A 27,023-nucleotide genomic window follows, 5' to 3' on the forward strand; every position below is an offset into this window, starting at 1 on the left:
AGCCACAGCCATTTGTTGTTTGTCTAAGAAAAACGGGCATTTTTATTCACATATATTACAAAAACAGTTTCAACAATGTTTTCAACTTGGATTCTCTTCATTTATTTGGCTCTTTTTTTGGCCTGTGAAGAAATAAAAAAAAAAAAAAGAGATTATAACCCTGAAAACTGGAAAACGTATACAGTTTATTCATATCGTTTTGCCACTCACTGCGTTCGTAAAGCACGTCTTCAGAGCTTCAAATTCCTTAGCACACAGGTCTTTCTTTAACTCCTGTCCGCCTGTTGTCGTGGCCGACACACACTTCCCGTACGCTGCTGCCTGAAATGATATTTAAAACTGTTTTGGTGTTTGTTCAGCACCATTTTCTTTATTAAAACAAGAACAGACTAGTATTTGGATGAGAACGCTGTCAATCATACTGTGGCCACACCCCTCAGCATAACCAATCTGACTCTATAGCTCAATAGGATCATAACATTTAAAAAATGGACATTGCCTCGTATTTTAAGAGACCTGAAACTCGTGGTTTAGACAAAATATTTACTGACATTATAAATAAACGAAGTATGTTCCTACTGGATAAGCTGCCCCCTGGTGGCCATGAAAGAGAATACAGGTTTTAGGCACTTGCACATGCTGGATCAAGTCCATTTTATTCATGTAGAGTTTATTGATATTTACGCATAAAACATTTTTTTTATAAATATAAATTATTATACGCATTTCCTGCAACATACAACACTGTATGTATGTTTGTGTATGCATTTAAATTTGAAAATTATATCAAATAGTGTCATTTACACAGGTATGTTTTTAGGTGTTATGTTATGATATAGATTATACTATATACATATACATATATATATATATATATATATATATATATATATATATATATATATATATATATATATATATATATATATATATATATATAATAAAAAATGTTTATACTATAAAAAGAATTGAATAAGTACAATTAAATACAGTTAGTGTTTTTCTTCTGAGTTAACATCTAACATGTTTTATGGCAAAAGCAGGAAACTGTAGTGAATATAAATAAACGACAGTGATTTTTATTCAGTTCAACGTGTCGTTGCTCACCTCTGGCCCACACTGAGCAAAGATTTCGGGGAAAAGTCTCAGTTTCTCGCGGGTGCGAGTCCACACGTTTGACCCAGACATGGCTCTGCTCGGGCGGCCACTGAAGTAAAGTCACCTCGGCCTGTCCACGAAAACCCTCCGGCAGGAAGGAAGCCGTTATGTCTTCAAGCTACGTGACTTCAAAGTGTGTCAAATCTAACAGAAACGTAGAAAAATACATATCATCAACAAGGAGGTGAAACAGTCATACTAACAGCGGACGCCGCCATGTTGTTGACCGCGTCATCAAGGAAGAGTCAATCTGATTCGCTCGTTCGTCTGTCAATCAAACTGTAAACGTGGGCGTCACCGGAACACCAATGGATCTCAGGGTTGCTCCTTGCGTTTGCCGTGATTGGCTAGCTGTCACTTCAAGCCCCGCCTGCGCCTCGTAGCTAAGGTGGAAGATGCTAGCAGGAGCAGGAGGAGAAATGCTAAATCATGGCAACGTTTATGGAGCGATTAGCTTTTCTTCAGAAGGTAAATGTTGTTCACAGTCGGTGCCGATGAGATAAAGACGAGACGAGTGAACTGAACGCGTCGCGCTCCACGTAGCGTTATTTAAAATGTGTGTGAAGTTGTTGCTATCCTGAGCTAGCTGTTAGCCATGCTAGCTAACATGTTTACAGTAGTGATATATGTGACAGAGGCAAATCTATACAACACTGGTGTCATGTAGGACTGCAATTATTAGTCGATTAATCGCTTTGTGTGTGTTTTTCTTATAACATTGAAACAACTTATAAGTTTAGCTTCTTAAATGTGAATATTTTATGAAGGTGCCCACTCTGATGAAAGCTACAGCAGATGATGAAAACCCCTGTCCTGGCTACCTCTTCCAGGAGATTGGAAGTATCCTTTGACAGCCGCTGTTATAGTGGTGATATACTGTGAACTTTTATTGTGAAATTCTGTGAAATATTGTCTAAAATATTGTTATGGCAACAGTTATTAAAGATGTATTTACCCATATTGATGAGACTTTGCCAGTTCTAATCTAACTAATTTGTATTGATTATAATCTGGCATCTTGATTCATCCTGTTGTGATTATCATTAACGCGCCCAAACTAGAAATCTCCCATGAGTCTTCAGGTTGTGGCCAGTGTCTGCTGGAGTACCTTTTGGAGAGGTTGCAGGTGGAATCCTGTCACGTCAAACTCAAGGTGACACCTAGGGTGTATTTATTTCCTGAACCTTCAAAATAAAAGCTTTGACCTGTATAATTCAAACGTCTTTCCCCCTCCCGTCTCCTGTTTCCTGCAGGTGCTGAAGATCTTTGTCCATCTCTGCGGCCATGGATCAAACCACTTCCTCACTGAGCTCCGGAGGAACTCCACCTTCATCCAGCAGGCGTCAGGTCAGACACGAGTGCTTTCACTTAACGTCGCGTCTCTCTCTGACGTGGACGCGCTCACTTTGTTTTTATTTTTCTTCTCCCAGTTTATAGCGGCCCTCCTGATCCCATTCACGGCACGGCCTTGTACCAGAAAGTGAGGAACACAGCACAGGTGACACACGTGTTCCATCATCATCACCATCATCATCATCATACTTTTATCTCTGACAGCATGAAAGAACCCTCTTAATTTGTCTGTTTGCAGGAAGTGGCCAGGCTGCTTTTCACTGATTCCATTTCCACCAAAAGTGTCAACGCTCCGCTCAACCTCGCTCCTCCGTCAATGGGTGAGCAAAAACAAACACAATCGCATGAGTATTCATTGATTAAAGACAAAAGCAGAAAATATTCACATTAAAGAAGCTGGAAAATCACAATCAATTGTTTTAATTCTTTAAAAAAAAAAAAAAAAAAAAAATCAAAATAGTGGATAATTCAATTAGTAATTGATTCATGATCGAATAATCGTTAACGCCCAGGTGTGGTAAAATGCAAAATACCTTTTATTTATCTATTAAAATAGTGTCGTAATTACCGTAACTGTAAGTATAGTCCTTTTTCATTGTCTTATTTTTCGCGCTATTTTAGAAAACCCAGAATAATGTCGTATTGTAAGATTTTTTGAGCACACCTGGTCCTGCTCTAATGCAGAGTACGATCTCACAGGTGTTTCCACTTCTTCTTAATAAAGACACATCTGCTCAGCCTCTGTCCAGGTTGAATTTAGCTTAGTTTTTTTGTCGTTGTAATAATGCGAGCGAGGACGCTTGGTCGGGCACAGGACGGCGTACAGGTGTGTCCGCTCATTAAATACCAAAGAGATTCATCCTCCCATGATCTAACATGGGAGGATATTGAAACCTCGCTTACGTCTCAGTTACCGTGTAATGACCAAATACTGGACGTGCATGAGTGCCTTTATATATATATATATATATATGCACACATTGCCTTTAAGGACTGTGTACATTACTAGGTCTTTGTGTTTTTGATACAGTGGATCTTTTGTGTTTTTTCTCTCTACAGGTATGGGCTCAGCAACTTCCCGCAGGTCAGGAATGCAGGGGTTTGGATACAGTCCAGGGAAACAGGTGACAGGTGAGTCGTGTCCGCATCACACACACACACACACACACACACACACACACACAGCCTCAACAAAGTCTTAGAACCTTAACCATGACCTAACCACAGTTAAAACCCTAGCCCCAAACTTAAACAGTTCCTTCGAAATTAGTTTCTACCTCATTAGAACCAGGTTTTTGGTCTCCCAAAATGTCCTTAAAGGGGCCGTTAAATACAAATAAACACACACAAATGACCAAAAATCCACCTCATCTTCACCCGTGTCCCCCAGCAGGCGCCGACTCCCTGTTGGACAAGATCCAGAAAGCCGCAGAGGTCGTGGCCAGTGCCGTGCTCCCGCCGACCGAGCACCAGGGCATCCGTCTCCACGACAACCACTACAGGGCCGTGATGGCTCCGCCCGCTCCCATCGAGGTCGCCGTGCCGGCGTGTGCCTACAACATGCCTGCTCGCAGACCAAAAGGTCAGACTCTATATACGTATATGATATCGCTTCATTTAAAAGGTCCAGTGTGGAAGAAATAGTGACATCTAAAGGCCAGACTGTAGATTGCAAGTCCTGCACTCACTTTTTTTGTCTGAAATTTACCATCATAATAGTCGGCATCGCCCTGAACAAGGATCAGTTGAAAATATTTGCAAATCTCTTAAGGAATAATTTTAATGAATTTTTGAAAATCAGGAAATAATCCATTTGCCCTGATGCACTTTGACAGTGAGCTGACTTTCTTCAAAAAAAAACAAAAGTATCTCGGAATGACTTTAAATTCACTGTCATAATAGTCGGCATCGTCCTAAACAAGGATCCGTTGAAAATATTTGTAAACCTCTTAAGGGATAATTTTAATGAATTTTTTAAAATCATGAAATGATCCATTTGCCCTGATGCACTTTGACAGTGAGCTGAGTTTCTTCAAAAAAACAAAAAGTATCTCGGAATGACTTGAAATTTGCCATCATAATAGTCGGCATCGCCCTGAACAAGGATCAGTTGAAAATATTTGAAAATCTCTTAAGGAATAATTTATAGGAATTTTTGAAAATCAGAAAATGATCCATTTGCCCTGATGCACTTTGACAGTGAGCTGACTTTCTTCAAAAAAATAAAAAGTATCTCGGAATGACTTAAAATTTACCATCATAATAGTCGGCATCGCCCTGAACAAGGATCAGTTGAAAATATTTGAAAATCTCTTAAGGAATAATTTATATGAATTTTTGAAAATCAGAAAATGATCCATTTGCTCTGATGCACTTTGACAGTGAGCTGACTTTCTTCAAAAAAACAAAAAGTATCTCGGAATGACTTGAAATTTGCCATCATAATAGTCGGCATCGCCCTGAACGAGGATCAGTTGAAAATATTTGAAAATATCTTAAGGAATAATTTATATGAATTTTTGAAAATCAGGAAATGATCCATTTGCTCTGATGCACTTTGACAGTGAGCTGACTTTCTTCTCAAAAACAAAAAGTATCTCGGAATGACTTGAAATTTACCGTCATAATAGTCTGCATCGCCCTGAACAAGGATCAGTTGAAAATATTTGAAAATCTCTTAAGGAATAATTTATAGGAATTTTTGAAAATCAGAAAATGATCCATTTGCCCTGATGCACTTTGACAGTGAGCTGACTTTCTTCAAAAAAATAAAAAGTATCTCGGAATGACTTAAAATTCACCATCATAATAGTCGGCATCGCCCTGAACAAGGATCAGTTGAAAATATTTGCAAACCTCTTAAGGAATAATTTTAATGAATTTTTTTGAAATTCATGAAATGATCCATTTGCCCTGATGCACTTTGACAATGAGCTGAGTTTCTTCTCAAAAACAAAAAGTATCTCGGAATGACTTGAAATTCACCGTCATAATACTCGGCGTCACCCTGAACAAGGATCTGTTGAAAATATTTGCAAACCTCTTTAGGAATAATTTTAATGATTTTTTTTGAAATTCAGGAAATGATGCATTTGCCCTGATGCACTTTGACAGTGAGCTGACTTTCTTCTCAAAAACAAAAAGTATCTCGGAATGACTTGAAATTCACCGTCATAATAGTCGGCATCACCCTGAACAAGGATCAGTTGAAAATATTTGAAAATCTCTTAAGGAATAATTTATATGAATTTTTGAAAATCAGAAAATGATCCATTTGCTCTGATGCACTTTGACAGTGAGCTGACTTTCTTCAAAAAAATTAAAAGTATCTCGGAATGACTTGAAATTCACCATCATAATAGTCGGCGTCACCCTGAACAAGGATCCATTGAAAATATTTGCAAACCTCTTAAGGGATAATTTTAATGAATTTTTGAAAATCATGAAATGATCCATTTGTCCTGATGCACTTTGACAGTGAGCTGACTTTCTTCAAAAAAACAAAAAGTATCTCGGAATGACTTGAAATTTGCCATCATAATAGTCGGCATCGCCCTGAACGAGGATCAGTTGAAAATATTTGAAAATCTCTTAAGGAATAATTTATATGGATTTTTGAAAATCAGGAAATGATGCATTTGCTCTGATGCACTTTGACAGTGAGCTGACTTTCTTCAAAAATATAAAAAGTATCTCGGAATGACTTGAAATTTACCATCATAATAGTCGGCATCGCCCTGAACAAGGATCCGTTGAAAATATTTGCAATCCTCTTAAGGAATAATTTTAATGAATTTTTGAAATTCAGGAAATGATCCATTTGCTCTGATGCACTTTGACAATGAGCTGACTTTCTTCAAAAAAATAAAAAGTATCTCGGAATGACTTAAAATTTACCATCATAATAGTCGGCATCGCCCTGAACAAGGATCAGTTGAAAATATTTGCAAACCTCTTAAGGAATAATTTTAATGAATTTTTTTGAAATTCATGAAATGATCCATTTGCCCTGATGCACTTTGACAATGAGCTGAGTTTCTTCTCAAAAACAAAAAGTATCTCGGAATGACTTAAAATTTACCATCATAATAGTCGGCATCGCCCTGAACAAGGATCTGTTGAAAATATTTGCAAACCTCTTTAGGAATAATTTTAATGAATTTTTTTGAAATTCAGGAAATGATCCATTTGCTCTGATGCACTTTGACAATGAGCTGACTTTCTTCAAAAAAATAAAAAGTATCTCGGAATGACTTAAAATTTACCATCATAATAGTCGGCATCGCCCTGAACAAGGATCTGTTGAAAATATTTGCAAACCTCTTTAGGAATAATTTTAATGAATTTTTTTGAAATTCATGAAATGATCCATTTGCCCTGATGCACTTTGACAATGAGCTGACTTTCTTCAAAAAAACAAAAAGTATCTCGGAATGACTTGAAATTCACCGTCATAATACTCGGCGTCACCCTGAATAAGGATCTGTTGAAAATATTTGCAAACCTCTTTAGGAATAATTTTAATGAATTTTTTTGAAATTCAGGAAATGATGCATTTGCCCTGATGCACTTTGACAGTGAGCTGAGTTTCTTCTCAAAAACAAAAAGTATCTCGGAATGACTTGAAATTCACCGTCATAATACTCGGCGTCACCCTGAACAAGGATCTGTTGAAAATATTTGCAAACCTCTTAAGGAATAATTTTAATGAATTTTTTTGAAATTCAGGAAATGATGCATTTGCCCTGATTCACTTTGACAGTGAGCTGAGTTTCTTCAAAAAAACAAAAAGTATCTCGGAATGACTTGAAATTTGCCATCATAATAGTCGGCATCGCCCTGAACAAGGATCAGTTGAAAATATTTGAAAATCTCTTAAGGGATAATTTTAATGAATTTTTTAAAATCATGAAATGATCCATTTGTCCTGATGCACTTTGACAGTGAGCTGAGTTTCTTCAAAAATATAAAAAGTATCTCGGAATGACTTGAAATTTACCATCATAATAGTCGGCGTCACCCTGAACAAGGATCTGTTGAAAATATTTGCAAACCTCTTAAGGAATAATTTATATGAATTTTTTTGAAATTCAGGAAATGATGCATTTGCCCTGATGCACTTTGACAGTGAGCTGACTTTCTTCTCAAAAACAAAAAGTATCTCGGAATGACTTGAAATTCACCGTCATAATAGTCGGCATCGCCCTGAACAAGGATCAGTTGAAAATATTTGAAAATCTCTTAAGGAATAATTTATATGAATTTTTGAAAATCAGAAAATGATCCATTTGCTCTGATGCACTTTGACAGTGAGCTGACTTTCTTCAAAAAAATTAAAAGTATCTCGGAATGACTTGAAATTCACCATCATAATAGTCGGCGTCACCCTGAACAAGGATCCATTGAAAATATTTGCAAACCTCTTAAGGGATAATTTTAATGAATTTTTTAAAATCATGAAATGATCCATTTGTCCTGATGCACTTTGACAGTGAGCTGAGTTTCTTCAAAAATATAAAAAGTATCTCGGAATGACTTGAAATTTACCATCATAATAGTCGGCGTCACCCTGAACAAGGATCTGTTGAAAATATTTGCAAACCTCTTAAGGAATAATTTATATGAATTTTTTTGAAATTCAGGAAATGATGCATTTGCTCTGATGCACTTTGACAATGAGCTGACTTTCTTCTCAAAAACAAAAAGTATCTCGGAATGACTTGAAATTCACCGTCATAATAGTCGGCATCGCCCTGAACAAGGATCAGTTGAAAATATTTGAAAATCTCTTAAGGAATAATTTATATGAATTTTTGAAAATCAGAAAATGATCCATTTGCCCTGATGCACTTTGACAGTGAGCTGACTTTCTTCAAAAAAACAAAAAGTATCTCGGAATGACTTGAAATTTGCCATCATAATAGTCGGCGTCACCCTGAACGAGGATCAGTTGAAAATATTTGAAAATCTCTTAAGGAATAATTTATATGAATTTTTGAAATTCATGAAATGATCCATTTGCCCTGATGCACTTTGACAATGAGCTGAGTTTCTTCTCAAAAACAAAAAGTATCTCGGAATGACTTGAAATTCACCATCATAATAGTCGGCGTCACCCTGAACAAGGATCTGTTGAAAATATTTGCAAACCTCTTAAGGGATAATTTTAATGAATTTTTTAAAATCATGAAATGATCCATTTGTCCTGATGCACTTTGACAGTGAGCTGACTTTCTTCAAAAAAACAAAAAGTATCTCGGAATGACTTGAAATTTGCCATCATAATAGTCGGCATCGCCCTGAACGAGGATCAGTTGAAAATATTTGAAAATCTCTTAAGGAATAATTTATATGGATTTTTGAAAATCAGGAAATGATCCATTTGCTCTGATGCACTTTGACAGTGAGCTGACTTTCTTCAAAAATATAAAAAGTATCTCGGAATGACTTAAAATTTACCATCATAATAGTCGGCATCGCCCTGAACAAGGATCAGTTGAAAATATTTGCAAACCTCTTAAGGAATAATTTTAATGAATTTTTTTGAAATTCATGAAATGATCCATTTGCCCTGATGCACTTTGACAATGAGCTGAGTTTCTTCTCAAAAACAAAAAGTATCTCGGAATGACTTGAAATTCACCGTCATAATACTCGGCGTCACCCTGAACAAGGATCTGTTGAAAATATTTGCAAACCTCTTTAGGAATAATTTTAATGAATTTTTTTGAAATTCAGGAAATGATGCATTTGCCCTGATGCACTTTGACAGTGAGCTGACTTTCTTCTCAAAAACAAAAAGTATCTCGGAATGACTTGAAATTCACCGTCATAATAGTCGGCTTCGCCCTGAACAAGGATCAGTTGAAAATATTTGAAAATCTCTTAAGGGATAATTTTAATGAATTTTTTAAAATCATGAAATGATCCATTTGTCCTGATGCACTTTGACAGTGAGCTGAGTTTCTTCAAAAATATAAAAAGTATCTCGGAATGACTTGAAATTTACCATCATAATAGTCGGCGTCACCCTGAACAAGGATCTGTTGAAAATATTTGAAAATCTCTTAAGGAATAATTTATATGAATTTTTTTGAAATTCAGGAAATGATGCATTTGCCCTGATGCACTTTGACAGTGAGCTGACTTTCTTCTCAAAAACAAAAAGTATCTCGGAATGACTTGAAATTCACCGTCATAATAGTCGGCATCGCCCTGAACAAGGATCAGTTGAAAATATTTGAAAATCTCTTAAGGAATAATTTATATGAATTTTTGAAAATCAGAAAATGATCCATTTGCTCTGATGCACTTTGACAGTGAGCTGACTTTCTTCAAAAAAACAAAAAGTATCTCGGAATGACTTGAAATTTGCCATCATAATAGTCGGCATCGCCCTGAACGAGGATCAGTTGAAAATATTTGAAAATCTCTTAAGGAATAATTTATATGAATTTTTGAAAATCAGGAAATGATCCATTTGCTCTGATAAACTTTGACAGTGAGCTGACTTTCTTCAAAAATATAAAAAGTATCTCGGAATGACTTGAAATTTACCATCATAATAGTCGGCATCGCCCTGAACAAGGATCCGTTGAAAATATTTGCAAACCTCTTAAGGAATAATTTTAATGAATTTTTGAAAATCATGAAATGATCCATTTGCCCTGATGCACTTTGACAATGAGCTGAGTTTCTTCTCAAAAACAAAAACTATCTCGGAATGACTTGCAATTCACCGTCATAATAGTCGGCGTCACCCTGAACAAGGATCTGTTGAAAATATTTGTAAAAGTCTTAAGGAATAATTTTAACGAATTTTTGAAAATCATGAAATGATCCATTTGCCCTGATGCACTTTGACAGTGAGCTGAGTTTCTTCTCAAAAACAAAAAGTATCTCGGAATGACTTGAAATTCACCTTCATAATAGTCGGCATCGCCCTGAACAAGGATCTGTTGAAAATATTTGCAAACCTCTTAAGGAATAATTTTGATGAATTTTTGAAATTCAGGAAATGATCCATTTGCCCTGATGCACTTTGACAATGAGCTGAGTTTCTTCAAAAAAAACAAAAGTATCTCGGAATGACTTTAAATTTAACATCGTAATAGTCGGCATCGCCCTGAACAAGGATCCGTTGAAAATATTTGTAAACATCTTAAGGGATAATTTTAATGAATTTTTGAAAATCATGAAATGATCCATTTGCCCTGATGCACTTTGACAGTGAGCTGAGTTTAGTCTCAAAAACAAAAAGTATCTCAGAATGACTTGAAATTTACCATCATAATAGTCGGCATCGCCCTGAACAAGGATCCGTTGAAAATTAATATTTGCAAACCTCTTAAGGAATATTTTTAATGAATTTTTGAAATTCAGGAAATTACTTTGGTCTCGTGGTTGATCTAGTGGTGAGACGGCAGATTGCAACAAATTGAAGACATTTTTCAAGTGTTATCAGTGAACTACTAAACGGTCGCGTCTCATTCCCTGACAGCAGTGACGCAGTGGAGTCCAGGGCAGGTGGGAGGCGGCTGGGAGGAGACGGACAGTGGCAACAGCTCCTCCCACAACTCCTCTCAGGATATAGCGGCCAACAGCAGGACGTCTGCGGGCAGCAAGTCGGCCGGCACTGGCAGCCAATCGGGGGCCAGCAGAGAGAGCAGCGGCGACCTATCAGAACGGTCTTTTGCCACTTTTAAACGATAAAACACATGCAAAAACATCGCACTTTGTATTAAAAGGCAAGAATAACGGATTTTGTTCTCATCCACATTTATTTTCTTTTTCTTCCAGGGTGGAAGCGTTGCAGTTAGGGGACTGTGGCCAGGAGATGGCGCTCATCAGTAGACTGACTGAAGGCTCCAGAGTTTTCCTGTCCAGAGAAGAGAATCAGCACTTAATTAAAGAGTCAGTTCATCTAAAATCAAACGTGAAACCTGTGAAGAACCTGACGAACTCAAGTTTTTCAGCGTTTGTCTTTTTTAAAATCTCTCTTTTTGTTGTTTCCCGGCAGGTGTTCGACTCTGAACTGTGAGGTTGTCGTGGAGCTGCTGTCGAGCAAACTTCAAGATCCGTCCAACACCGTTAAGATGGTAACGAGAGAAAATCACTAAAAACTACTGCTGGGCACGTTCGTGTGTTATCGGCGGTTAACGCACACTAACGCATGACACGGCACTGGAGTTCAGGCACCATTTACCAGTTAGGTCCGTTAGCTGCGTTAGCTCCTTTAGCGCCGTTAGCGCACCTACAGTCGACCTGGAATAACCAGCGTACCCGTGTACTGCGTATGTGTGCCTCTGTTCTTAAAGTAAAGCGTTACTTTAGAGACTCATTTTAACAATCGTGAGTCACGTTAACATGACATAACATGTAAAACGCTTCATGCGTTAATATGTTGACGCCGTTAAAACGCTACTTTTTTAAATATAGAAATGTAACACCGAGTGCATCGTAGACGACGCGTTCACGTTTCGTTCTTCACACGTACGTGTTATTTTTCCCTCCACTCCCGCAGAGGGCGCTGTGTGCCGTCGCCTGCCTCATGACGTCCGACCTCCTCGCCCTGGAGCAGATGTTTGGAGTCTCTCAGAAGAGGCTGCGTCAGCTGAGCGAAGGACATACGGGACCTGTGGCCAACAAAGCCAAGAAGGTAACGAGACGGAGAGAAAGTGTTTTTTTTTTCTCAATTTTTCGATTTGCGTCGTTTTCAAACTGCGATTTTTTGATTTGAAAACGCATCATAATTTTTTTCAGATGCTGCTGCAGTTTGAAGCTCTGGTTGGGGGCGGATCTTCAAACACAGCCAGGCAGGAAGCGGCAAGCGCGAGCCACCCGGCGCCGACCGATCAGCCTCCAACCTCGTCGTCATTATCGACTCAATCGGACCTCGACCATCACGACGAGTCACACGCCCCGCTGCCACGTCGGCCGTCCTTCACTTCCTGTCCGACTGTGGCGGACGACGGCGACGACGCGGTGGAACTTTCTCCAGTCAGGACTGCGGATGAAGATCCAGAGCCATCGACGATGATGAGAAACGGAGGGTTTTCCTCGCCGCTGTCTCTGTTCAGCGGCATGGAGCTGGTGACCAGGGGGCGACCGCCGCCGCCGCCGCCGTCGGACACGGACAGCGAAGCCACGTCGGACGATGACTTACGGCAGAATACGGACGCGCTTCATTGTGACGGCGCGACCGACGCCGCCGGGAAAAAAAGCAGCGAGAAAAACCATTCAGCTGCGTCTATTCACAGCCAGCCAGTATCTGCCTTCTCCTTTCTCCAGTTTTGACCAACATTTGGAACGGATTCACCATCAAAAAAAAAAAACAATGATGTCGTCAAATACACTATATATACACATATTTATTTATTATTTTTAGAAATTCCGTTAAATAGTTAGGAAAAAAACGTATAGAGCTCCGGACGTCGGTTTGTTTACGCCGCCGTGTTGGCAGGAAAAGCTCACCCTGCACTTTAAAGCCATGGAGATACAGAGAATATATCGCAGAATCTAAGGCTGCAACAATGAATGGAATATTTATCAATTATTAAATTAATCATCGACTAGGTTACTCTGATTTTTTCAGCTTCTTAAATGTGACGATTTCCACGTTTCTTTGCTTCCGTAGAACAAAGAAATTATTTAAACTGGAAACGGGACATTTGAGATCACATCGTCGCAATTTTACAGAGCAAACGAGAACTTGATTAATCTGGAACTAAAGAATCAACAGATTATGAAATTAATCATTAGTTGCAGCCCTAAGTATGTCTGACTCTTAAAAACCAAGTACATCCTGATATATTCTGTCTATAAATGGATTCCTGCCGACATATCGTCGCTCTGGTTCTGCGAGTGTTTTGCGTGACGTCAGCTAACGGAGCTCTATAAACACCAGATTCTGCAGATTATTTCCCGAGTTCGCATCCGTGTGGCGTCTCAGTGGAAGTTCGACTTAAACTACCAGTGTGTAGGATTTCACGTAATTTCACTCTGTATGTAGAAAGCCTGCGGCAGCCTTGAGTTAGCGTAAAAATGCTAAAGACTTTCCCCAGAGGCTGGAGTTTTATTTTACGACTGTTGGCATGTGTAGGTACGAAGGGCTCGTTTTAAGCTAGGTAAAGTGTGCTTAGACACACACACACGTCCAAATAAATGAAAGCTGCGCTGGATGGGTTAGCATGCTAGCTAACGCGGTCGGTTTCTGCTTTTTTCTTCGGATTAATCTTAAATACTAACAAAAATACAATAATAAATGGTCCTTTTATTGCGTTTCTTCCAGTAAATCCTCCCAAATCCAGCACACTGGTCCCTTTTTAAGCCACTGTTTCCCAAACTTTCTACCTGGGCGCCCACTTTTATCACAATATATATATATAACGTAGCGATTAATATGCAGACATAACTGTCTAAAGTTGGCAAACTAATTGTTTCCAAGAGACGATAAAACTTACATGTTATGTTATTTTTAAACAAACACACATTAATCTTAACTGGAAAAAAAAATTGTTTGTGGGACGCAATAAATCTCCCGCGACCCATCTGTGGGTCCCGACCCAGTGTTTGGTAATCATTGCTTTATGCAGAAGATTATGCTTAGGGCCTCGATGCACAGCAGCCATTTTGTCAGCTCACAGAGTAGAAGAATAAATAGTAAAAAAAATCAAATGAATGATGGCCGAGGACACAAAATGGCTGCCGTGAAACGAGCTCGTCTTGAATTAAAGGTTTTAACCGACGGTTGCTTTTATCTCAGGATTTTATTTAGGCAACAACTTTTACACGAGTTGTAATTTGCACTACAGTTGTTATGAAAACCTACAGAAAGAGACTCGACGTCTTCCATATTTGATTTGTTTTATTTTATTATTTTTGGGGTACTAAGCTATAACCGTGTCCGTGTAAATGTTTTAAGTTTACAAATAATTTATTAGGTTTTTGCCAATCGAGTGTTGACTGACCTGACCGAACGTGTTTGTCGTTGAGAGTGCACGTGTGTGATTTGAATCATAACGAAAAAAAAAGTGACTCAACGGTCACAAATATCGGTAAATAAAACGAATCTACCTTCACTGTGTCACCGTGGGTTATTTCAAGTATGAGGTTTCATAACATTTTCTTGAAGCAAACCTCTTAAATGTCATCACTTTTGTAAATAGATGTGTGCGATGCTGCTGCCACCTGGTGGTAACAGATATTTTACAATTTTATTTTGTATTTTATTTTCTGATGATATTTTCACGTATTAGGTCAAATTTTATCTTTTTAATCAACTATTCGTGCCCATCCCTAAACCAGACTACAGACCACTTTATTAGGTACACCTAATCGTGTTGTTGCCGTTTCCCTGTTTCCAACACGCCTGATTCAGCACTGTTGAAAACCTGATAACGACCCATTTATTTGAATCAGGTGTGCTGGAGCAAGGAAACATCATGGAGTGGGTGTGTCCAGGCACCAGGATTGAGGAAAAAAACCCTGAAATAGAGCATCGTAACAAGGTAGAAAGGTGATTTAAGTGAGTTTTTGAAAGTAGCATTGAGTGTTTATAGAGAGTGAGGTTGGAAAATGCCTCGTTTGACGTTAGAAGTCTGAGGTAATTGACCAGCAACTGGTCGTTACGACCAAAGTATGAAGAAGACGAGCATCGCTGACCACACCAGCCCTGTGCCAAGGTAAGTGTTAACCATGTACAGCTCCTGTTAATATTACTAATAATAACTTATCTTTTCTTGGGAGAAATGTTGCAGTCAGCATTTTTCAAAACAAATGCTTTGGAACATGACCTGAGATATGAATCATCTCACGGTGAGTTCTCTGCTCAATTATTAACCGTGTTCTTATTAATCAGTTAGACCAGTGTTTCCAAACTCTCTACATCAGGAACCACGTTTTAGTGCAGTATGTCGTGACTAATTTAATTAAAGCCATATCTGTAAAACATATCATTTTCAATTGGTAAACTAATAATTTCAACCAATGTTTGGTCAATTAATACATTTTATTCATGTTATTATGGAATTTAGATAGTTTTGATTGAAACAATGTGACATTTTTCATCAGACCTGACGGAGGGAGCGTTGGTGTGTATACAGCAGCAGCACAGGGGCGGGCGGGGACAAGAAGGATTTTTTTCAACCAGGTTTTTTTAAGCAGTAGAACTGAACAGAATTTCTGAAAGTTTTGTGTTTTCAGTCAAGCTCTAAGCTGTTTGCAGCCGTCTCGCTTTACTAGCGCAATGTTTTTGTATTTTTTAGTGCTGGGCATGACGTCAACGCTAACGCATGCCACGTTTCCATGACGACTGACCGGGAAAAGGCGCACGTGACGTCATGTTTACGTGACTCCCGATTGTTAAAATTAGTCTCGCTAATTAGTAACGCTAAACTTTTAAAAACAGCGGCACACACGGTTGTTCGTAGCGCTGCTCTTTTCGTTGAATAAACAGACCACTCCAGTTCGATTGTATGGGCGCTAAAGGAGCTAACGCAGCTAACTGGTAAACGGCGCCTGGACTGAAGTCACGCATTTTTTTTCCCGGTCAGTCGTCATGGAAACGGCGTTAACGTTAACACATGTCTTTAACGTGCCCAGCACTAGCATTTTGAGATGAAACAAATCACTTCCTGTGTGCAGTGCAGGGATGTTGAATGGTGCTTGAGGAGAGAGTCGTGTGGCGACGAAAGGCTTAATCGGAATCGCGTGAAGTTGCCTACTACAGCTTTAGAGTGTGTTCGTTAATGACGTCATAACGCGGCGTTCGTGAATAAAGTGCTTTATTGAGTTTTTCCAAAGCACTTTCAGCACTCGTTTCTTATGATTAGCACCAATGAAAATGTCCACACACATCAACGCACGCATGTAAAGAGAACGACGCCTCTTTATAAAGTGCACGGGGTGCGTACACACACACACACACACACACACACATTCACGTAAACACACACACACATACACATCAACACTGCACAGACACCCACAGTGGCTGGGCCGTGGAAAGGCCGATGTGCTTATTATGGTTTCAACAAAATGGTTTTTTCTTTAAACACGGCGAGGTGGGGACGAGCCTCGGCGCCCGCAAATCTGTAAACCTCCCCACGCGTCATCCCACTTCCCGCTCTCCTGACCTCCCGTCTGTCTCGCCGGAGGTCGCAGAAGGAGCAGCCTTCGCCGCCCGCCGCCGCCGCCGTGCGAGGAGAAACGACGCTGATGGACGAGCGTCGGGAGGGAGGCGGGAGGGAGGAGGCGGGGTCAAAGTCATGTCGAGCCGCAGCGCCCTCTGGACTGCAGACTGCTGAAGTGCGCCTCCCTCAGGACTCTGTTGATGCAGATGTAGGAGACGGTGCCGTTGTCGCCATGGAGACCGTGCTGCGCGGAGCCGGCCGAGTCCTCGGAGTCCTCCGGGCTGCGGGGGCGGCGCTCGGCGACGCGCTCGCTCTGGCTGCGTATGCTCGGCCTGGTGGTGACCACTACCGCCCTCTCTGGACTGCTGACGCCATTGCTGCCGTCACTGCTGGAAGACTGCAAACGTACGGAGAGAGAGAGTGACGGTTGAAGTTTAAATAAAACATTTATATCCACAAATATCAACATAATCTACATTATTAGTTTTAAAAAGGAGAATATTAAGGCCCAATACAAGCTAAATATTACAGTTTATTGGGGCCACTGTGGCTTAGCATACTTTAGCTGTAGCACTTAAGCTTCGATAAGCTTAAACAGCATTTATTTTGCTGTCATTCTCTACAAATATCTTGTATTTATGGTTGAAAATGATGTCTCGCACTCCCTTAACCAATCGTTTACAATGAGTACATTGTCATTTTGTAATATTCCCCCACAAAAAATGCTAATTTTGTACGTTTAAATGGTAGCTAAGCTAATTTTTTGAGCACATAATGTTGTTTAACTTGAAACTAAGTGACTAAGCGAAGCAACGCCATGTACTATAAATCCTGTCGGGTTTAAAGTACATGAACGAAACTTGGTACACACGTTCATTAGGTTGTGCCGTAAATAAAAGTCGATGACGAGTGTCCTGTGAATCCTACAGGAAGGCCGCCATTTTGGATCGAACGCGAAAAGCACAGGCGTTTTCGGCGAATTTGACACCAATGCTACAAAATCTATCTAGTCCTACGGTTTTTGAGCGATCACTTTTAAACTTGGTGAGGTCACTGTGGACACAGTTGAGGAACGGAATAATCTGGAATTTTTTAAATATTCACTGTTTTGGCGAAAATTCAGATTTTTCACCGCAGACGAGGAAACTCTTATAACTTTACAACGGAAGTTCCGATCCGAACCAAACTTGCTATGAGTGATGATGGGTAAAGTTGCTGAAGACGACTATGAAAAAACGAGAGCGACAACAACACTTGGCAGAAAAGTCTCACCTCTGAGTCCAGGTCTGACACCGGTGGACTGGGACCCCGCGTTAACCTCTTGGCCTGAGGACTCAGCTGCTGGACCTCTTCACTGTCACAGCTGCAACGTCGCTTCCTGCACAAAACACACAAGAGTGTGTGTGTGTGTGTGTGAGAGTGTTTTTTAAAGCATGAAGGACGTAAAGAGAAAGACGAGTGTGACAGAAATGATGCAGGGGGGGAGGGAAGAAGGGAGGTGGAAGGGAGGAGGAGATGAAGAGGAGCCAAAAATAGCAACACACACACACACAGGCCTGTACAGCTCACTTGGTGAGGACACTTACCGACATATTGCATTCACTTAAACCAAGTATTAACCCTCAAAATGTCCTCACAAAGATGGGTTTGAATCCAAATCTGTGAGTCCTCACAGTCAACTACACACACACACACACACACACACAGGTTTGTGCAGCTAGTCTTCTAAGGACACCTCAGAAATCAGGTTCTGCCTCACTGGGACCAGGTTTTGGTCTCCATGAGGACTACTGGCCCTGACATGGTTGGTGTTTATGCTAGAAAAATGTGCTGAAGAGGTAACAAAAACATGTGTACACACACACACACACAGTGAGGCAGTGACATGAGCGTCTCCTGTTAGAAAAGACACATTGATAAACATTAACTTCACTGGAGTAAACACAGACTTTAAACCTTACAACATATACAGATCTATGTATATCTATATGGACAGTGATCAAGCAACCATTTTGAATTACAATGACTACGTGTGTGTGTAATAATGAATACGCTGCATGTGTATGTGTAGAAATATTTACCTGTTGAAAGTCATCATGTTTTTTTTTTTCCCCTATATCCTTTTTCCCTTTTTTTTGGCCAAAGCTTGACGCTTCTGTGAATCCCTGATACAAAACCCGTTTGAACGTATTAAAGCTCCACGACCATATCGTACTACAAAGTCACTTATGGCCAGCTTGCGCTCATCTCGTCAGCGTTGTCCCGGAGGAAGTTGGCCCCAGTGAAACGCCTTGAGCCCGGTTACTGTTGCTGCGGCTCCAGCCCTAACCCGTGCCAACGCCACACACACACACACACTTACACACGCGCGCGCACAACGCTCCTGGACGCCTGTAAGCTAACCGGGCTAACGGGGCTAACGGGGCTAACGGCTACAGCGATTCTCCGGGGAGAAGCAGACTAGCCTGCTAGCTGCTACTCGTCAAGCTAACTACTTGCGGCTAACTGCTAGCCGCACTGTTGCTAACACAGACACTTCTTCCGCTTTCGTATTCCGTCAACTCATTCCGTTAACTCTTGCCTGTGCCTTGTTGCGGTTATGACGAGCGGTTTTAACATTTAATAATCACTACACAGGACATTCACCGGTAATATCTGCGACGTCATTCTCTCTAGTCAAAACTACAGGGTTTTTTTTTACTAGTCACAATGACGTCACTTTTGCCATTCATGTGTATGGCTTCATGTCAAACCTTTTTTTTTTTTTTTTTTTTTTTTTTAATATTTAATCACTCAGTTTGACCGTTACAGACATAATATGTGACGTAGTTTTTACTCATTTAATTGTGAGTGGCGGTGACGTCATCCACACTGGTCAAAACTACAGTTACAGATATTAGCCACTAAGCTAGGATAAAATCCAGTGTTGGGCAGGGAAATGTTCTGTTTTATTGCATTATTACGCAGTAATGAGTAGTGTAATGTGATTTTTATTATTAAGAAACCAGTAATATAACATTGACAGTGTTACCAGATTTCCTTTGTATGTCCTTTAGAGGCTACCTTATAAATATATATATATATATATATATTTATTTATTTATATATATATATATATTTATTTATTTATATATATATATTTATTTATTTATTTATTTATATATATATATATATATATTTATTTATTTATTTATATATATATATATATATTTATTTATTTATTTATTTATTTATTTATATATATATTTATATATATATATATAGAGAGATAAAAAGTCGAAATTATGAGATAAAAAGTCGAAATTATGAGATACTATCTCATAATTATGATAAAAAGTCGAAATTAAGAGAAAAAAAATCGGAATTATGAGATACTATTTCATAATTATGAGATAAAAAGTCGAAATTATGAGATACTATCTCATAATTATGATAAAAAGTCGAAATTAAGAGAAAAAAAGTCATAATTATGAGATATAAAGTCATCATAATGAGATAAAAAGTTGTTTTAAAATAATAAAACATTTTATCTCATAATTTCGACTTTTTATCTCATAATTATGACTTTCTGTCTCATAATTTCGACTTGGTATCTGGCTTTTTTTTTTTTTAACTTGTTAAATTTCAGTATTTCGTTTGACCAGTAGGTGGTGCTGTCACCATATCACAACATTAGCTTGGGCGCCATGCTTATGATGCATGTGCAACACAAAACAACAACAACAGCAGCAGAACAGTAAATACAATTAGACATTTATTCCAGTTATTCCAGTGTATATGGATTCTGAGGTTGGTTTATGAATTACAACGTATTTTTGCAGTTCAATTGTAACATATTACAGCAACTTTAATTTGCACACACGTGTCAAACACCTCCGCCGATGTTTTGTTTGTGTTTGTGAGCAGCTCGGCTGAGGTGAGGATTCACTGCTATGACAAAAACAATTAGTTTGACCTTTCATATCAAAACAGTAGTGCAATTAGTCAAAATATTCCTGAGTTTAAAGTATTCTGCGCTTTATTGTTATTTTTTGATGCTACACGAGGTCTCCCGTGAACTGTGGGACTTTGTTTGATTTAAATAAAAAGGTTAAATTAATAAAAAGTTAAAAAGTATTGACCATCAGCATGTAACATATAAAAATTGACACATTTTACTCTTTGGAAAGTAGAGAATAAACCTCCAGCTGCACATCGTCATGGTCAACGATGAACAACTTCATACATTCCACCAATATTTGTCACCACTGTCCATTAAAACGAGGTCATATCAGCTAATTTAAGAATCCCTTATTTTCATTTGAACAGTTGTGACTGTTAAAAACACTGTGCGGTACAATCGGGTGCGTAAGGCGTCGTCGTTTCTTCAAGATTAACCGCGATAAAACGAGATCTTCACAGGCTTAACGGCTTAACGTTGGTCTTTGGCAGCAGCAGTTTCCCTTTTTAAACGGCTTTCTACGCCTTGACCTTTTTACGACCCTTATCGTTCGTTATCGTATTCGTTATCAGCTCAGGCAAAACTCGGTGCTGTCTCCTCGTCTCCGGTGGCTTCCGTGCGGTCGGAGTCGGCCGCTGCTCGAGAAGAATCGCGAGGACCCTGAGGAGCTTTGTCCGGTTGACGTTCTCCGCTCTGTTCCTTGGACCCGTCGTCCAACTGTGGACGATATAGGACCCCCGCGTTGTCTTTCGAGCTCCTCTTCCCGCAGATTAAGCCTTTCTTGGCGGGTTTGACCAAACCGAGGAAGACGGCGCTCACGGCCATGCCGGCCGCACACGAGTAGAAGGCCGAGCCGTAGTTCTGGGTCACGTCCACCAGCACACCTGCAGGGTGAGACGAGAAGGACAAGCACGAGGTAAATACTCAACCAAACACTTGTAAATGTCTCTGGTTGTTATTCTTGTTTTAGTGTTTTATGACAGCTGGCATTTTAAGTACGAGAAACTTGTGAGAAAATGTTATGAAACACTTTCTTCATGTTTTATGGAAACTGAAATGAAGCAATGCAAAACAAGGTACCGCATTTTCTGTTTTTTCAAAGGTCTTTGGCGTTTGACAGGAAGTTAAAAAAATGATGGGAATATCCCATCAGCAAGTAAGAAATCACTGCTTCCTCTTGTTTCACACGCTCTCCTTCAGTTTTGTCTGTTCAACATGTTCAGTTTCGCTATGATGTCTTTGTTCCAATCCAATCATAAAGGCCTTTTAAAGGGCTGTAACATTAAAATCTATAAAAGAGTAACAAATAAAAGAAATGCCTCACATTAGAGGCACAACAAGCTAAAAAAGATGACACAAAAAAGACAACAACAGATAAATAACATGAAGCAACTTGACTCGCCCTAAATTAAAAGTTGAGGGAAAGAAATGTACGTTTTAGGATTAAATTTAAGCCAGGCTGATCTGAAGATTGGTGGAGATGAGCGGATGAGAAGAGGATGAGACTGAGGAGATGAGATGATGAGACTCGATAAGAGGATGCGACTGAGGTGATTGAGGAAGACGAGACTGAACAGATGAGACTAAGGAGATGAGATGGTGAGAAGAGGATGAGACTGAGGTGACCGAGCAGATGACATGATGAGACTAAGGAGATGAGATGGTGACAAAAGGAATACGACTGAGGAGATGACATGAGGAGAGTGAGTTGTTTGAGGAGATGAGAGGAGGACGAGACTGAGGAGATGCAATGATGAGACTAAGGAGATGAGAGGATGGGAATGAGGAGATGAGATGGTGAGAAAAGGATGAGACTGAGGAGATGACATGAGGAGAATGAGTTGTTTGAGGAGATGAGAGGATGAGACTGAGGAGATGAGAGGAGGAGAATGAGGAGATGAGAGGAGGAGAATGAGGAGATGAGATGATGAGACTAAGGAGATGAGAGGATGAGAATGAGGAGATGAGAGGAGGAGAGTGAGTTGTTTGAGGAGATGAGAGGATGAGACTGAGGAGATGAGAGGATGAGACTGAGGAGATGAGAGGACGATGAGACTGAGGAGATGAGAGGAGGATGAGACTGAGGAGATGAGAGGAGGATGAGACTGAGGAGATGAGATGATGAGACTAAGGAGATGAGAGGATGAGAATGAGGAGATGAGAGGAGGAGAGTGAGTTGTTTGAGGAGATGAGAGGATGAGAGTGAGGAGATGAGAGGATGAGACTGAGGAGATGAGAGGAGGATGAGACTGAGGAGATGAGATGGTGAGAAAAGGATGAGACTGAGGAGATGAGATGGTGAGAAAAGGATGAGACTGAGGAGATGAGAGGAGGAGACTGAGGAGATGAGTTGATGAGACTGAGGAGATGAGATGGTGAGAAAAGGATGAGACTGAGGAGATGAGATGATGAGACTGAGGAGATGAGTTGATGAGACTGAGGAGATGAGATGGTGAGAAAAGGATGAGACTGAGGAGATGAGAGGAGGAGACTGAGGAGATGAGATGGTGAGAAAAGGATGAGAGTGAGGAGACGAGATGATGAGACTGAGGAGATGAGAAAGAATATGAAGGACTGGGTAGTGTAAGAGTTTTCTGATTCCAGAAGATGGCACTTATGCAACATCATACATCACCAACATCATATTTTTACCTCCAAGTGGGGGTCCACCCAGGCCGGCAAAGCTTTGTATGAACACGTAGACCCCAGCAGCTGAGGACATCCTCTCGATGCCGACCACGTCGTCCTCGGCCAGCAGGGGGATGTGCGTGCACGCCAGCGTCCCCATGAAGAAGCCGTAGAGCGCGCAGCACACAGCCAGGCCGTAGAACTCCCTGACCAGAGTAAATCCCACCAGGTCTGCGGTCATCGCGATCACGCACACCAGCATAACGTGCAGCTTACTCGTCCGGAGCTTGTCGCGCGACATGATCCACCCGATGGAGAAGCGGCCCAGGATCTCGGCCACCGCCATGGTGGAGAGCATGTAGGTGGCGCGGTCGCGGCCCACGCCTCGACTCACGCTCAGCTCGATGATGTAGAGCGGCGGGGCGAAGAAGCCAAGCGTGGCGAAGAGCCCGAACATGCAGTACAAGATGAAGTTGCACTCTCGGAGGATGGAGAAGTCCAGGAGCTTCTTGGCAGACACCTTCGCCTCGTCCTTTGCACACTCTCCGTCTGCGGCCTCCGTTTCACGTCCTTTAACCTCTACGTCGCCACCGTTCACGCGTTTCTTTTGGGACGCGCTGGGTATTATGACGATGGGCCGAAGCAGAAGGCCACAGATGATGATGATGCTCTGCAAAGCTCCTATCACTGTGATCGTGTGCCGCCAGCCAACGTGGTCCCTCAGAGCGGAGAAGGCTAAGGAGGAATTCAGTCAATATTCATGAATACAACTGCATTTATATCATGAGCCAAAATGATCCCAACACTCTTTAAATCCACAGAAACCTGTATTTCTATTCAATTTCTAACGTCTTATAATCACACCATTCAAGTTTCGAGACACGCCAAACTAGACGTCACTGATTCTGACACACTGAACCTTTAAACTTGTTGACAGGATAATTTAAGGCCAACAAAATATGCAGCCTAAGCGTTCTGTTTCACCCGAGGCACCTGTGCTAAATTGCTCCCCTGCACGTTCGACCTACATGCCCCTACACGCGCCGTATATACTGTAAATAGCGCTGTTGCACTCACCTGGTGCCAGGGCGAACATGGAGAGAGACTCTCCCGTGGAAGCCACAGCTATGACCAGGGAGCGTCGGCGTGTGAAGTACTGCGAGAGGATGGTGATAGTGGGCAGGAAGGTCAGGCAGTAGCCAAGACCTGCAGAAAGAAAATCTCGTTGAAGAATAACGGTATCATGTGACGTTCGGAGACGGAGACAAAGGGAAACGACTCAACTACCTGCAACTAATCCGTAGGTGAGGAACATCTGGTTGATGGAGGTGGTGAAGCTGGTGGCGATGGTGCCCGAGGAAATGAGCAAACCCCCAATTATGACGACAGGCTGGTAGCCAAAGCGGTTGGTCATCATCGAGGAGAGAGGAGCTGAGGACATTTGGGAGCAGACGGAGGCAACGACGCCGTTGTTATTTCAGTCTATATCATCTCAGATTAATGGGGTCACCACAGTAGAAGATCTGCCAGATGACCTTCCAGACACAACCCTCACAATTCTGTCCACTGGATCCGTCAATTTACAGTGTCCAATTACCAATGGGGATTGTGTACATTGGGTACCTTGGTCAGCGGTACCCAAGTCCTTGATCTGGCTAATTCTAGCCCCTTTCCCCAAAAAGCCATAGGAAAATCTGACTTTTAGCTGTACTCACCTAAGAAGGTCATGACAAAGACGCAGATGGAAACGATCCATGCGACGTGGCTGTTCGACTCGTTGAATTCGTCGATCAGGTCCTGGAGGAAGATGCCGAAACTCTTGATGGTGCCGTACGTGAACACAGACACCAAGAAGAAGGCCACGGCCACCACCCAACCCCAGCCTCCATCGGGGGCCTCCGTGTACACGTTGGGCCCCAAGAAGCGCCGCACCTTTGCTCCACACAGCACCATAGTACGACTGTAAGAAATGATTAGCAATTTAAGTGACTTCGGCGTGACGACTGGTCACGCAGTGCTAGGGTTCCGCTTTCAAACATGGTGCTAATATGCATCGTTACCACGTGCATTGTTTAATGTACAAACACCGTCTGGACTGTAACTGAAGATGGTTCGACCTCAGTGGCCGAGGCTAATCACTTATTCATTGGGCCAGATTAGAAGTTGCTGGTGTTGTTTTTTAAGGATCAGTAGTTTTAGCAGTACATCTTTAACCCATGATGAGCCCTGATTCTGCTTAACTGAGGAGTCAAATATTACAGGACTTTAATCACAGTTTATCTCTGAACCCTTTCAGACAGGGTTAGGGAGGTTAAGACATTTTTTGATGTCACATTTGAATCAATTACAGTTCTGTAATTAATTAACTGACTCACGTTTAACCACTACATTTACAAACAACTATAAATGGCTAACAGGATTGAGAAGCGTACTTTGTAATCTAACCCAAAACAGGCATAAAAGCTAAACACCAGTTGTCCATTTCATGGTCATCGTCACGTCCAGTGACGTACAGGGAACTACCAAAGACTAAACATAAACCGTTGACACACACATTCTCTGCATAAATACACATACGTTGACCTGGATTGGAATTTATAGAGTAAATATTTACCCCAGAAAATCCAAGTTTTCTCCGTCCGTACGTTTTGTGACTGTCTGCATCAACAGAAACCTTTGGAATTACTTTCAGTGATAGAATCAAAATGGTTGTTTGTCTTTGTATAGTGTAACCTTGGACAGGCTGGAATCCTGTGTTTACCAGTATTCCTCCCCTGTCTGTCGCCAAAAACGGTAAGTAAATCAACACAGACAAATAAATAGATAGAGAGATAATGGTGTAATGCTGCTTTGCAGGATTTGTTTTCAACAATTTGCAATATGTGTTATGCACAGTATTTATGTGTGTAAAGGGTATATGTAGAAATGTCCATTCATATGATTTGTTACAGCTAGTGTTGTAGACTGGTAGAATGGTTATCTTACACCAAGGGCTTTCATTTCCCACTTTATTCATCAGTTACTAGTCAACGAGACAAATGATCACGTGAACAACATCAACATTTATTTGCCTTACAAAGCTTGTTTAAAATAATTTAAAAAACAGCTGACCAAAGTGTTGAATGTCCTTCAAATATGAAATTAAATTAAAATCTATAAAACAGCATAATAGTACAGCATGTACTTATACTACTATACTATCTACTAGTATTTTTTTTTATATCTATAGAGAGTTGTGAATTTTAAATATTACATAGCAGCAGATTAAATCAAACTCGATTTGAACCGGAAACGGTGGCGGATTATTTTATTTGTTTATGTATTATTATTAATAGTATTATTAATATTAATATTTTTATATAATATTAAAATTAATTTCTAGGGGGGAAAATGTACACAAAAAAAATGAACTATTGAAAAAAATAAAAAATAAAATATTGGCTAATAAAGGTGGGGCATGTATTGTTTACGTTTTGAAGCCATAAGTTCCGTCCTCGTGCAGATGACGCAATGCCCTCAATCAATGACGATTCACGCGCTCGGTGTGCAACTTCAAAAAAAAAAAAAACACCGCTCACGAACTTTTAACAGTAAGTATGAGAATGAACTGACCGCGTGTTCGATACACGGTACGGTTTTTTAAAAAATGCCGGTGTTTGAGTCTCACCTGTGTGTGTGTGCGCGAGTCGTCACTTTAGTTCGGTTTTCCTCCGGTCAGACCGACACGCGCTCCCGGTGCCTCCCGTAGTGTCGCGCGCTGCTCCCACACACACACACACACACACACACACACTGAGTGAACCGACGGTCAT

At 40.5% G+C, this 27,023-nt stretch overlaps 4 protein-coding genes across 5 annotated transcripts; 1 reads left to right on the top strand and 3 right to left on the bottom strand.

Annotated features, from left to right (window-relative positions):
* Positions 1 to 17: 17 nt before the first annotated feature.
* On the bottom strand, positions 18 to 1,355 carry ndufaf8 (NADH:ubiquinone oxidoreductase complex assembly factor 8). The gene is made up of 3 exons (XM_083904080.1): positions 1,108 to 1,355; positions 211 to 321; positions 18 to 122 (listed from the first exon to the last, which is right to left on the bottom strand). The coding sequence occupies exons 1-3, from the start codon at positions 1,186 to 1,188 to the stop codon at positions 102 to 104; spliced, it is 213 nt and encodes a 70-aa protein (XP_083760206.1). The 5' UTR covers positions 1,189 to 1,355; the 3' UTR covers positions 18 to 101.
* A 175-nt stretch (positions 1,356 to 1,530) lies between these two features.
* On the top strand, positions 1,531 to 14,476 carry tepsin (TEPSIN adaptor related protein complex 4 accessory protein). 2 transcript variants are annotated; one of them, XM_083903343.1, is made up of 13 exons: positions 1,531 to 1,626; positions 1,926 to 1,998; positions 2,220 to 2,311; positions 2,412 to 2,505; positions 2,589 to 2,656; positions 2,750 to 2,831; positions 3,571 to 3,642; positions 3,902 to 4,093; positions 11,012 to 11,198; positions 11,311 to 11,424; positions 11,531 to 11,609; positions 12,035 to 12,169; positions 12,274 to 14,476. In XM_083903343.1, exons 1-13 carry the CDS (start codon positions 1,588 to 1,590, stop codon positions 12,805 to 12,807), a joined length of 1,761 nt encoding a protein of 586 aa, XP_083759469.1. In that variant the 5' UTR covers positions 1,531 to 1,587; the 3' UTR covers positions 12,808 to 14,476. The 2 variants fall into 2 exon arrangements, with proteins under 2 accessions (XP_083759469.1, XP_083759470.1); XM_083903344.1 differs by having other exon boundaries at positions 3,905 to 4,093.
* A 1,637-nt stretch (positions 14,477 to 16,113) lies between these two features.
* On the bottom strand, positions 16,114 to 19,180 carry LOC310939367 (uncharacterized protein). The gene is made up of 3 exons (XM_083904102.1): positions 18,725 to 19,180; positions 17,916 to 18,021; positions 16,114 to 17,040 (listed from the first exon to the last, which is right to left on the bottom strand). The coding sequence occupies exons 1-3, from the start codon at positions 18,739 to 18,741 to the stop codon at positions 16,777 to 16,779; spliced, it is 387 nt and encodes a 128-aa protein (XP_083760228.1). The 5' UTR covers positions 18,742 to 19,180; the 3' UTR covers positions 16,114 to 16,776.
* A 1,230-nt stretch (positions 19,181 to 20,410) lies between these two features.
* On the bottom strand, positions 20,411 to 27,023 carry slc16a6a (solute carrier family 16 member 6a). Its single transcript, XM_083904309.1, has 6 exons — positions 26,879 to 27,023; positions 24,927 to 25,171; positions 24,499 to 24,642; positions 24,289 to 24,417; positions 23,236 to 23,946; positions 20,411 to 21,467 (listed from the first exon to the last, which is right to left on the bottom strand). The coding sequence occupies exons 2-6, from the start codon at positions 25,162 to 25,164 to the stop codon at positions 21,157 to 21,159; spliced, it is 1,533 nt and encodes a 510-aa protein (XP_083760435.1). The 5' UTR covers positions 25,165 to 25,171; positions 26,879 to 27,023; the 3' UTR covers positions 20,411 to 21,156.

The sequence above is a fragment of the Microchirus variegatus genome (genome assembly GCF_963457635.1).
Source record: "Microchirus variegatus genome assembly, chromosome: 17".
Taxonomy (NCBI): Eukaryota; Metazoa; Chordata; class Actinopteri; order Pleuronectiformes; family Soleidae; genus Microchirus; species Microchirus variegatus.